The following is a 13,225-nucleotide window of genomic DNA, read 5'->3' on the forward strand; positions in this document are numbered from 1 at the left end:
CTCTATCCCTCTTTGATCATCCCTCTATCCCTCTTTGATCATCCCTATTTGATCATCCCTCTTTGATCATCCCTCCATCCCTCTTTGATCATCCCTCTATCCCTCTTTGATCATCCCTCTATCCCTCTTTGATCATCCCTCTAGCCCTCTTTGATCATCCCTCTATCCCTCTTTGATCATCCCTCTATCCCTCTATGATCATCCCTCTATCCCTCTTTGATCATCCATATTTAATCATCCCTCCATCCCTCTTTGATCATCCTTCTATCCCTCTTTGATCATCCCTCTTTGGTCATCCCTCTATCCCTCTTTGATCATCCCTCTAACCCTCTTTGATCATCCCTATTTCATCATCCCTCTTTGATCATCCCCCCATCCCTCTTTAATCATCCCTCTATCCCTCTTTGATCATCCCTCTATCCCTCTTTGATCATCCCTATTTGATCATCCCTCTTTGGTCATCCCTCCATCCCTCTTTGATCATCCCTCTATCCCTCTTTGATCATCCCTCTATCCCTCTTTGATCATCCCTCTATCCCTCTTTGATCATCCCTCTAGCCCTCTTTGATCATCCCTTTATCCCTCTTTGATCATCCATATTTGATCATCCGTCCATCCCTCTTTGATCATCCCTCTATCCCTCTTTGGTCATCCCGCTATCCCTCTTTGATCATCCCTCTATCCCTCTTTGATCATCCCTCTATCCCTCTATGATCATCCCTCTATCCCTCTTTGATCATCCCTCTATCCCTCTTTGATCATCCCTCTATCCCTCTATGATCATCCCTCTATCCCTCTTTGATCATCACTCTATCCCTCTATGATCATCCCTCTATCCCTCTTTGATCATCCCTCCATCCCTCTTTGATCATCCCGCTATCCCTCTTTGATCATCCCTCTATCCCTCTTTGATCATCCCTCTTTGATCATCCCTCCTTGATCATCCCTCTAACCCTCTTTGATCATCCCTCTTTGGTCATCCCTCTTTGATCATCCCTCCTTGATCATCCCTCTAACCCTCTTTGATCATCCCTCTATCCCTCTATGATCATCCCTCTTTGATCATCCTTCTAAGATCATCTATCTTTGATCATCCCTCTAACCCTCTATGATCATCCCTCTTTGATAATCCCTCTAACCCTCTTTGATCATCCCTCTATCCCTATTTGATCATCGCTATATGATCATCCCTCTTTGATCATCTCTCCATCCCTCTTTGATCATCCCTCCATCCCTCTTTGATCATCCCTCTATCCCTCTTTGATCATCCCTCTTTCCCTCTTTGATCATCCCTCCATCCCTCTTTGATCATCCCTCCATCCCTCTTTGATCATCCCTCTAACGCTCTTTGATCATCCCCCCCATCCCTCTATCCCTCTTTGATCATCCCTCTATGATCATCCCTCTAATCCTCTTTGATCATCCCCCCATCCCTCTTTAATCATCCCTCTATCCCTCTTTGATCATCCCTCTATCCCTCTTTGATCATCCCTCTTTGATCATCCCCCCATCCCTCTTTGATCATCCCTATATCCCTCTTTGATCATCCCTCTATCCCTCTTTGATCATCCCTCTATCCCTCATTGATCATATCCTCTAGCCCTCTTTGATCATCATCCCTCTATCCCTCTTTGATCATCCCTCTATCCCTCTTTGATCATCCCTCTAACGCTCTTTGATCATCCCCCCCATCCCTCTTTAATCATCCCTCTATCCCTCTTAGATCATCCCTCTATGATCATCCCTCTAATCCTCTTTGATCATCCCCCATGCCTCTTTAATCATCCCTCTATCCCTCTTTGATCATCCCTCTATCCCTCTTTGATCATCCCTCTTTGATCATCCCTCCATCCCTCTTTGATCATCCCTCTATCCCTCTTTGATCATCCCTCTATCCCTCTTTGATCATCCCTCTATCCCTCTTTGATCATCCCTCTAGCCCTCTTTGATCATCCCTCTATCCCTCTTTGATCATCCCTCTATCCCTCTATGATCATCCCTCTATCCCTCTTTGATCATCCCTTTATCCCTCTTTGATCATCCATATTTAATCATCCCTCCATCCCTCTTTGATCATCCCTCTATCCCTCTTTGATCATCCCTCTTTGGTCATCCCTCTATCCCTCTTTGATCATCCCTCTATCCCTCTTTGATCATCCATATTTAATCATCCCTCCATCCCTCTTTGATCATCCCTCTATCCCTCTTTGATTATCCATATTTAATCATCCCTCTAACCCTCTATGATCATCCCTCTATCCCTCTTTGATCATCCCTCTATCCCTCTATGATCATCCCTCTATCCCTCTTTGATCATCCCTCCATCCCTCTTTGATCATCCCTCTATCCCTCTATGATCATCCCTCTATCCCTCTTTGGTCATCCCTCTTTGATCATCCCTCCTTGATCATCCCTCTAACCCTCTTTGATCATCCCTCCTTGATCATCCCTCTAACCCTCTTTGATCATCCCTCTATCCCTCTATATCATCCATCTTTGATCATCCCTCTATCCCTCTATGATCATCCCTCTTTGATCATCCTTCTAAGATCATCTATCTTTGATCATCCCTCTATATCATCCCTCTATGATCATCTATCTTTGATCATCCCTCTAACCCTCTATGATCATCCCTCTTTGATCATCCCTCTAACCCTCTTTGATCATCCCTCTATCCCTATTTGATCATCGCTATATGATCATCCCTCTTTGATCATCTCTCCATCCCTCTTTGATCATCCCTCCATCCCTCTTTGATCATCCCTCTATCCCTCTTTGATCATCCCTCTAACCCTCTTTGATCATCCCTCTATCCCTATTTGATCATCGCTATATGATCATCCCTCTTTGATCATCTCTCCATCCCTCTTTGATCATCCCTCTATCCCTCTATGATCATCCCTCTATCCCTCTATGATCATCCCTCTTTGATCATCTCTCCATCCCTCTTTGATCATCCCTCCATCCCTCTTTGATCATCCCTCTATCCCTCTATGATCATCCCTCTATCCCTCTATGATCATCCCTCTTTGATCATCCCTCTATCCCTCTATGATCATCCCTCTTTGATCATCCCTCTATCCCTATTTGATCATCGCTATATGATCATCCCTATTTGATCATCCCTCTATCCCTCTATGATCATCCCTCTATCCCTCTACGATCATCCCTCTATCCCTTTATGATCATCCCTCTTTGATCATCCCTCTATGATCATTCCTCTATCATTCCTTTATCTCTCCATCACTCCAGCCTGGAGTCAAGAGGTCAGAGAAAGGTCATGTGGTGTCATGTGATGTTTTCATTGTAGGAATGTGATGTCATGAACTACATCAGAGAGACCTGCGGCTGCTGTGGTGAGTAAATTATATTTGTCACATGCGCCGAATACAACAGTGAAATGGTTACTACAAGCCCTTAACCAACAATGCAGTTCAACACACACACACACACACACGGACAGACACACAGACAGACAGACAGACAGACAGACAGACAGACAGACAGACAGAAGCACACAGACGCACACACACAGACCAACACACTGTTAACTCATGTAACCCTGTACTGTGTTGTCCGTGCAGACTGTGAGAAGCGGTGTGGGGCGCTGGACATCGTGTTTGTGATTGACAGCTCAGAGTCAGTGGGTCTCGCCAACTTCACTCTGGAGAAGAACTTTGTGATCAACACCATCAACAGACTGGGATCCATGGCCAAGGACCCCAACTCAGAGACAGGTACAACACATTACAGATTCTAATGCCCAGGTAACTAAAGATTATGTTGAATACTGAGTTCTTGCTCATTCAACCATACTAATACCCCCCAGGTACCAGAGTGGGGGTGGTCCAGTACAGTCACAGTGGAACCTTCCAGGCCATCAGGCTCAATGACTCCAAGATCGACTCACTGTCTGCCTTCAAGGTAATATAATAGTAACAATAACAATAATAACAATAACCATAATAATGATGATAGTGATATAAATAACAATAATAACCATAATAATAATAACAATAATAATGATGATAGTGATAACAACAATAATAACAATAATAAATAATAGTAATAATAACAATAATAATGATGATAGTGATATAAATAACAATAATAACCATAATAATAATAACAATAATAATGACACTAAAACACTAATAATAATAGCAGTAATAATAACAATAATAAATAACAATAATAATGATGATAGTGATAATAATAATAAAAACAATAATAACAATAATAATAAAACTATAATATTAATAACACCAATAATAAAACTATAATAATACTAATAATAATAATAATACATCTATAATAATAAATATACTAATAATAATAATAATAATAATACATCTATAATAATAAATATACTAATAATAATAATAATAATAATACATCTATAATAATACATATACTACTACTAATAATAATAATAATACAACTATAATAATAATAATAATAATAAATATACTACTAATAATAATAATAATAATAATAATACAACTATAATAATAATAATAATAATAATAAATATACTACTAATAATAACAATAATAATAATAATACATCTATAATAATAAATATACTAATAATAATAATAATAATACATCTATAATAATAAATATACTAATAATAATAATAATAATAATAATAATACATCTATAATAATAAATATACTAATAATAATAATAATAATAATAATAATACATCTATAATAATAAATATACTAATAATAATAATAATAATAATACATCTATAATAATAAATATACTAATAATAATAATAATAACAATAATAATACATCTATAATAATAAATATACTACTAATAACAATAATAATACATCTATAATAATAAATATACTACTAATAATAATAATAACAATAATAATACATCTATAATAATAAATATACTACTAATAATAATAATAATAATAAAACGATCATAATAATAACAATAACAAGAATAATAAATAATAATAACAACAATAACATTAATAATATGTGACTCCCTGTCTGCCTTCAAGGTATTTGGAGTGACACACACATGTTTAACATTACCTGACACCTGAAGACTTGCATTAGCTCCCAGGCTAATGCCTAGGCTTTAGCTCAGCGTGCTAACAGTCTTCTGTTGTGCAGATCACCAGAGTTTGACCTTGGAACCCAGTCTGTGACATAAACACTCCCACCCTCTGCCTGACTGTAGACTTGAATTAGCTGCCCAAACTAATTACTAGACTGTAGCTCACTGGGCTAACACCCTCCCACCCAATGTCTGACTGTAGACTTGAATTAGCTGCCCAAACTAATTACTAGACTGTAGCTCAGTGGGCTAACACCCTCCCACCCTCTGTCTGACTGTAGACTTGAATTAGCTGCCCAAACTAATTACTAGGTTGTAGATCAGTGGGCTAACACCCTCCCACCCTCTGTCTGACTGTAGACTTGAATTAGCTGCCCAAACTAATTACTAGGTTGTAGATCAGTGGGCTAACACCCTCCCACCCTCTGTCTGACTGTAGACTTGAATTAGCTGCCCAAACTAATTACTAGGCTGTAGCTCAGTGGGCTAACACCCTCCCACCCTCTGTCTGACTGTAGACTTGAATTAGCTGCCCAAACTAATTACTAGACTGTAGCTCAGTGGGCTAACACCCTCCCACCCTCTGCCTGACTGTCTGTCTGTAGGATGCGGTAAAACACCCTCCCACCCTCTGTCTGACTGTCTGTCTGTAGGATGCGGTGAAGCGTCTGGAGTGGATAGCCGGGGGGACCTGGACCCCATCAGCGCTGAAATACGCCTACGACCACCTGATCAAAGACAGTCGCAGAGCTAAAGCCAACGTCACCGTGGTGGTCATCACAGACGGACGGTTCGACCCCAGGGACGACGACTCACTGCTCACATACCTCTGCAGGTAGCTGACCGGGAGAGGGGTTGTCTGGGATATGTTTTATCAACTGTTCTTACTGACGATTTGTTTGTGTGTGTGTGTGTGTGTGTGTGTGTGTGTGTGTGTGTGTGTGTGTGTGTGTGTGTGTGTGTGTGTGTGTGTGTGTGTGTGTGTGTGTGTGTGTGTGTGTGTGTGTGTGTGTGTGTGTGTGTGTGAGCAGCGACCCCAGTGTGGACGTGAGCGCTATAGGTATAGGGGACATGTTTGACCAGATAGAGGAGAATGAGAGCCTGAAGAGTATAGCCTGTCAGAGAGACGGTAGGGTGCTGGGGATGAGGCGCTTCGCTGATCTGGTGGCAGAGGAGTTCATCGACAAGATAGAGACCGTGCTCTGCCCAGGTACACACACACACACCTACAGTATGTACACACACACACACACACCTACAGTATGTACACACACACACACCTACAGTATGTACACACACACACACACACCTACAGTATGTACACACACACACACACACCTACAGTATGTACACACACACACACCTACAGTATGTACACACACACACCTACAGTATGTACACACACACACCTACAGTATGTACACACACACACCTACAGTATGTACACACACACACCTACAGTATGTACACACACACACCTACAGTATGTACACACACACACAGTCTTTTAGAACTAACCTTGTCCGATTCAAAATTATATTTTCCCTAACCCTTAACCCTAACTCTAACCCCAAAACCTGGCCCTGACCCTAACCATAGCTCCTAACCCTAACTCTAACCCCAAAACCTGACCCTGACCCTAACCATAGCTCCTAACCCTAACTCTAACCCCAAAACCTGACCCTGACCCTAACCATAGCTCCTAACCCTAACTCTAACCCCAAAACCTGACCCTGACCCTAACCATAGCTCCTAACCCTAACTCTAACCCCAAAACCTGACCCTGACCCTAACCATAGCTCCTAACTCTTAACCCTAAACCTAACCCTGACCCTAACCATAGCTCCTAACCCTAAACCTAACCCTAAATCTAACCCCTAAACCTAATTCTAACCTTAACCCTAAACCCCCTAGAAATAGAATTTAACCTTGTGGGGACCAACAACATGTCCCCAGTTGGTCAAAATGTCTGTTAGTTTGCTATTCTAGTGGGGACCAACAACATGTCCCCAGTTGGTCAAAATGTCTGTTAGTTTACTATTCTAGTGGGGACCAACAACATGTCCTCAGTTGGTCAAAATATCTGTTAGTTTACTATTCTAGTGGGGACCAACAACATGTCCTCAGTTGGACAAAATGTCTGTTAGTTTACTATTCTAGTGGGGACATCTTTAGTTTAGTTAAACATACCAAAAGTCAGACCAAAGGACAGAATTCCACTGGTCTAATGTCCATTGCTTGTGTTTCTTGACCCAAGCAAGTCTCTTCTTCTTATTGGTGTCCTTTAGTAGTGGTTTCTTTGCAGCAATTCGACCATGAAGGCCTGATTCACACTGTCTCCTCTGAACAGTTGATGTTGAGATGTGTCTGTTACTTGAACTCTGAAGCATTTATTTGGGCTGCAGTTTCTGAGGCAGGTAAATCTAATGAACTTATCCTCTGCAGCAGAGGTAATTCTGGGTCTTCCTTTCCTGTGGCGGTCCTCATGAGAGCCAGTTTCATCATAGCGCTTGATGGTTTTTGCAACTGCACTTGAAGGGTGGCTACTTTGAAGAATCTCAAATATAAAATATATTTTGATTTGTTTAACACTGTTTTGGTTACTACATGAATACATGTGTGTTATTTCATAGTTTTGATGTCTTCACTATTATTCTACAATGTAGAACATGTAAAAAAAAAACTCTCTCAATAACCTCTCTCTTTGTCTCTTTGTCATTCTGTCAGATCCTGTCATCGTGTGTCCTGACCTCCCCTGTAAAACTGGTAAGATTATTCTGAGGAATAATTATTATTATTATTTTCATTCTATTTTCATTCTGATTTTTAATTGTCACATGCCCTACGGGCTGTGATTAAAGTTGGTTTTGAACCCTGAACCTGCTGGTTGAGTGCAGTCCAGTCCAGTACTGAACTCGTTCTCCATACTGTCTCACTTGGTTTGACATCAGAAAACGTTTAAAGGTTTACATGAGCATGGCAGTCCATCACCTTGAGGCTCTACAATGTCCACATAGTAAGGAAGATAGTTCAACCAGAGATTTGAAGAACTAACGAGTTAGAGAGAGTAGAACTGAGAAGCTACATGCTTGGTGGGTGTACCGGAGGCCACATTAGGTGTACCAGAGGCCATATTAAGTGTACCGGAGGCTATATTAGGTGTACCGGAGGCTATATTGGGTGTACTGGAGGCCATATTGGGTGTACCGGAGGCCATATTGGGTGTACCGGAGGCCATATTGGGTGTACCGGAGGCCATATTGGGAAGTGACCATTTGGGATGTTGATGCGTCGTGTCGCGTTCTTCCGCCCACCATTCTCCCGCTCGTTGCAGGAGGGGGCGTGCCCGTGCCCGACAGCGTGGCCCCTCCCCCCTGGGAGGAGCTTGCGGAGCAAGGCAGCCCCTCAATGGTCCCTTCCTCAGTCGGGGGCGTAGCCAGCCTGCTGGGCAGCCTACGGGAGCAGCAGTATGGGGTTGGCGTGGCGACCATGGCCTACACGGCTCAGCGGGCTAAGCTAGCTCAGCCAGGCGCTGACAGGCAGCAGTGGACACAGCTGTTCATCGACTCCTTCAGGCTGGTCTACGGAGACATCATGGGAGACCCAGCCAAAGCACTGGGGCTGTGTTAATGGGCTAAAAGTGCTAGCTAGCAATCTAACAAAACTAGCTGATGAGCTAATGTTACTGACTAATGCACTAACGATGCAAGCTAATGAGTTAACAGTGCTAATTAATGGATTAAGGGTGCTAGCGCTGCTTATATTGTCAGCTTAATGCTAATATTGTTAGCTATATGCTAAGTGTAAGCTCTGTGCTAATTTTTAATGCTAATATTGTTAACTCGATGCAATCACTTAGTCAGTTTAGTCTAATTTCGCTTGGAATATTTTAAACATATTAGATTTAAGCACTTTTTGTTAGTATGCATAACTCTGGGAGGATGCTAACAGAGTAGACAAGCTTCAGGCAGGTGGTAAGTTTTGCTGCTAACATATCTCTAAGCTTGTTGTTAAGGTGAGTGATTAGCTATTATAGCTCTGGATCTGGGGGTTTTAAAGCCTGGTTAGTTGGACATTTAAGACAGTTCAATATTATGTATATGGCTGTGATGTTGAACCCATTTACCACTGTGAACCACTCAAATCCCTCGAACCACTTGCTGAATGATTCCTCAAAGACACCGTTTTGCAGTTTTGCACATCGCCATAGTTACAGCAGCCATTTTATTTTTCTGTGAATGTTAGTGTTTGGGTTGGTTATGGGCATTACACGTTAGGCCTGTAGGATTATTGGGTATTGGGTAGAGAATTTATTGAATGGACATGATCTGTTGGATAAATATTCATTTAAGTGAATTAAATACATTTAATAAAACAAACAAACTAATAAATAATTGCTTTTTAAAAATAACAATTGCTCTATCCATCTGGTATTGTTTGGTGTGCATGCGAAGGGGGGGTGGTGGTAGACTGGGAAAACAGAGAACGTTTTAAAAAAGAGAAGTTTACTGTATTATTTTAGCTCTGAGACTGCAACATGCTTAGCGTCAGCTAAATATACGTATTATTGGATTAACAATATCCTATAGAGAGAATATCTTAAAAATGTGATCATATATTTTTAGTAGAGTATGTTTTCCTTGCCTGTCATGTTTGCCTATGTGAAATAAATCATTAGTGCGAAGGGAAACAATGAGTCATGTTGTTGTTGTATCTCTGAGTCCTACTACAACCATCCTTCAGGTCAGCCATGTTACCTTTTGAGTGACTGAAACATTACACACAATATTTTTTCCTGATCAAGATGGTAAATATTTGAGATGTTTTCTTCTTCCTTCGTGTCAAACTACCAGGTAGTCTGACAAGACAGACTGAGTGGGTGGGGAGCTAGTAGACTGAGTGGGCAGGTAGCTAGTAGACGGAGTGGGTGGGGAGCTAGTAGACTGAGTGGGTGGGGAGCTAGTAGACTGAGTGGGTGGGGAGCTAGTAGACTGAGTGGGTGGGGACCTAGTAGACTGAGTGGGTGGGGAGCTAGTAGACTGAGTGGGCAGGTAGCTAGTAGACGGAGTGGGTGGGGAGCTAGTAGACTGAGTGGGCAGGTAGCTAGTAGACGGAGTGGACAGGGAGCTAGTAGACGGAGTGGACAGGGAGCTAGTAGACTGAGTGGGTGGGGAGCTAGTAGACTGAGTGGACAGGGAGCTAGTAGACGGAGTGGGTGGGGAGCTAGTAGACTGAGTGGGCAGGTAGCTAGTAGACGGAGTGGACAGGGAGCTAGTAGACGGAGTGGACAGGGAGCTAGTAGACGGAGTGGACAGGGAGCTAGTAGACTGAGTGGACAGGGAGCTAGTAGACTGAGTGGACAGGTAGCTAGTAGACGGAGTGGACAGGGAGCTAGTAGACTGAGTGGGCGGGGAGCTAGTAGACTGAGTGGACAGGGAGCTAGTAGACTGAGTGGACAGGGAGCTAGTAGACTGAGTGGACAGGGAGCTAGTAGACTGGGTGGACAGGGAGCTAGTAGACTGGGTGGACAGGGAGCTAGTAGACGGAGTGGACAGGGAGCTAGTAGACTGAGTGGGCGGGGAGCTAGTAGACTGAGTGGACAGGGAGCTAGTAGACGGAGTGGACAGGGAGCTAGTAGACGGATTGGACAGGGCGCTAGTAGACAGGGAGCTAGTAGACGGAGTGGACAGGGAGCTAGTAGACGGATTGGACAGGGCGCTAGTAGACAGGGAGCTAGTAGACTGGGTGGACAGGGAGCTAGTAGACTGGGTGGACAGGGAGCTAGTAGACTGAGTGGACAGGGAGCTAGTAGACTGAGTGGGCAGGGAGCTAGTAGACTGAGTGGACAGGGCGCTAGTAGACTGAGTGGACAGGGCGCTAGTAGACTGAGTGGACAGGGCGCTAGTAGACTGAGTGGACAGGGCGCTAGTAGACTGAGTGGACAGGGAGCTAGTAGACTGAGTGGACAGGGAGCTAGTAGACTGAGTGGGTGGGGAACTAGTAGACTGAGTGGACAGGGAGCTAGTAGACTGAGTGGGCAGGGAGCTAGTAGACTGAGTGGACAGGGAGCTAGTAGACTGAGTGGGTGGGGAACTAGTAGACTGAGTGGACAGGGAGCTAGTAGACTGAGTGGGCAGGGAGCTAGTAGACTGAGTGGGTGGGGAGCTAGTAGACTGAGTGGACAGGGAGCTAGTAGACTTGAGTGGACAGGGAGCTAGTAGACGGAGTGGACAGGGCGCTAGTAGACAGGGAGCTAGTAGACTGAGTGAATGGGGAGCTAGTAGACTGAGTGGACAGGGAGCTAGTAGACTGAGTGGGCGGGGAGCTAGTAGAATGAGTGGACAGGGAGCTAGTAGACTGAGTGGACAGGGAGCTAGTAGACTGAGTGGACAGGGAGCTAGTAGACTGAGTGGGTGGGGAACTAGTAGACTGAGTGGACAGGGAGCTAGTAGACTGAGTGGGCAGGGAGCTAGTAGACTGAGTGGACAGGGAGCTAGTAGACTGAGTGGGTGGGGAACTAGTAGACTGAGTGGACAGGGAGCTAGTAGACTGAGTGGGCAGGGAGCTAGTAGACTGAGTGGGTGGGGAGCTAGTAGACTGAGTGGACAGGGAGCTAGTAGACTTGAGTGGACAGGGAGCTAGTAGACGGAGTGGACAGGGCGCTAGTAGACAGGGAGCTAGTAGACTGAGTGAATGGGGAGCTAGTAGACTGAGTGGACAGGGAGCTAGTAGACTGAGTGGGCGGGGAGCTAGTAGAATGAGTGGACAGGGAGCTGGTAGACTGAGTGGACAGGGAACTAGTAGACTGAGTGGACAGGGAGCTGGTAGACTGAGTGGACAGGGAACTAGTAGACTGAGTGGGTGGGGAGCTAGTAGACTGAGTGGACAGGGAGCTAGTAGACTGAGTGGGCAGGTAGCTAGTAGACTGAGTGGACAGGGAGCTAGTAGACTGAGTGGGTGGGGAGCTAGTAGACTGAGTGGACAGGGAGCTAGTAGACTGAGTGGACAGGGCGCTAGTAGACTGAGTGGGCAGGGAGCTAGTAGACTGAGTGGACAGGGAGCTAGTAGACTGAGTGGACAGGGAGCTAGTAGACTGAGTGGGTGGGGAGCTAGTAGACTAAGTGGACAGGGAGCTAGTAGACTGAGTGGACAGGGCGCTAGTAGACTGAGTGGGCAGGGAGCTAGTAGACTGAGTGGGTGGGGAGCTAGTAGACTGAGTGGACAGGGAGCTAGTAGACTGAGTGGACAGGGAGCTAGTAGACTGAGTGGACAGGGAGCTAGTAGACTGGGTGGACAGGGAGCTAGTAGACGGATTGGACAGGGCGCTAGTAGACAGGGAGCTAGTAGACTGGGTGGACAGGGAGCTAGTAGACTGGGTGGACAGGGAGCTAGTAGACGGATTGGACAGGGCGCTAGTAGACAGGGAGCTAGTAGACTGGGTGGACAGGGAGCTAGTAGACTGGGTGGACAGGGAGCTAGTAGACTGAGTGGACAGGGAGCTAGTAGACTGAGTGGACAGGGAGCTAGTAGACTGAGTGGACAGGGAGCTAGTAGACTGAGTGGACAGGGAGCTAGTAGACTGAGTGGGCGAGGAGCTAGTAGACTGAGTGGGCGAAGAGCTAGTAGACTGAGTGGGCGAGGAGCTAGTAGACTGAGTGGGCGGGGAGCTGGTAGACTGAGTGGACAGGGAGCTAGTAGACTGAGTGGGCAGGGATCTTACCTTGATGGACAGTTCTTTGAAAACGCCTGTCGAGCAACATGGACTCAGTGAACATTGTTGCAGTCAGATTATCTCAATCAAATGTGCTGATACACAAAGCAACTCAAACAACATTGACATTGCACGCAACATCCAAACCTGTCACACATCATCACATCATGGTTTCACAAATAATTTGTTTATCCAACTGTTTGGTTACTGTCACAGTATCCATATAGACAACATGTTGGCTATATAATTTAGCTAGCTAGCCCCAATGGAATTGTCAGCACTGTTTATCAAGCTACCTATATAGTTCATCTGGGGAAAAATGTGTTGTAAAGTTCCAGGTTCTGCGAACATGCCCTCTATTTAAATTAGGTAAGAGTTTAAGACATTACCATTGGTGTCTTAAAATTTGCCTTTTTGTGATGTCACAAAA

At 44.3% G+C, this 13,225-nt stretch overlaps 1 protein-coding gene across 7 annotated transcripts in view; it reads left to right on the plus strand.

The window, feature by feature from the left end:
* The window catches only part of LOC110531056 (collagen alpha-2(VI) chain), a 65,039-nt gene that overhangs the window by 48,226 nt on the left and 3,588 nt on the right, over positions 1–13,225 (plus strand). For 5 of the 7 annotated variants that reach the window (XM_036986772.2, XM_036986773.2, XM_036986775.2 and 2 more), the window contains 6 exons: positions 3,311–3,356; positions 3,585–3,737; positions 3,830–3,924; positions 5,738–5,919; positions 6,116–6,294; positions 7,812–7,850. In XM_036986772.2, the coding sequence (XP_036842667.2) occupies positions 3,311–3,356; positions 3,585–3,737; positions 3,830–3,924; positions 5,738–5,919; positions 6,116–6,294; positions 7,812–7,850 (694 nt within the window). Of the gene's footprint in view, positions 1–3,310; positions 3,357–3,584; positions 3,738–3,829; positions 3,925–5,737; positions 5,920–6,115; positions 6,295–7,811; positions 7,851–8,418; positions 9,775–13,225 lie in introns of those variants that run through there. The other 2 variants (XM_036986776.2, XM_090183010.1) reach the window with 1 other exon arrangement.

Source organism: Oncorhynchus mykiss, chromosome 8 (assembly GCF_057628025.1).
Source record: "Oncorhynchus mykiss isolate SJ-2025 chromosome 8, ASM5762802v1, whole genome shotgun sequence".
Classification (NCBI taxonomy): Eukaryota; Metazoa; Chordata; class Actinopteri; order Salmoniformes; family Salmonidae; genus Oncorhynchus; species Oncorhynchus mykiss.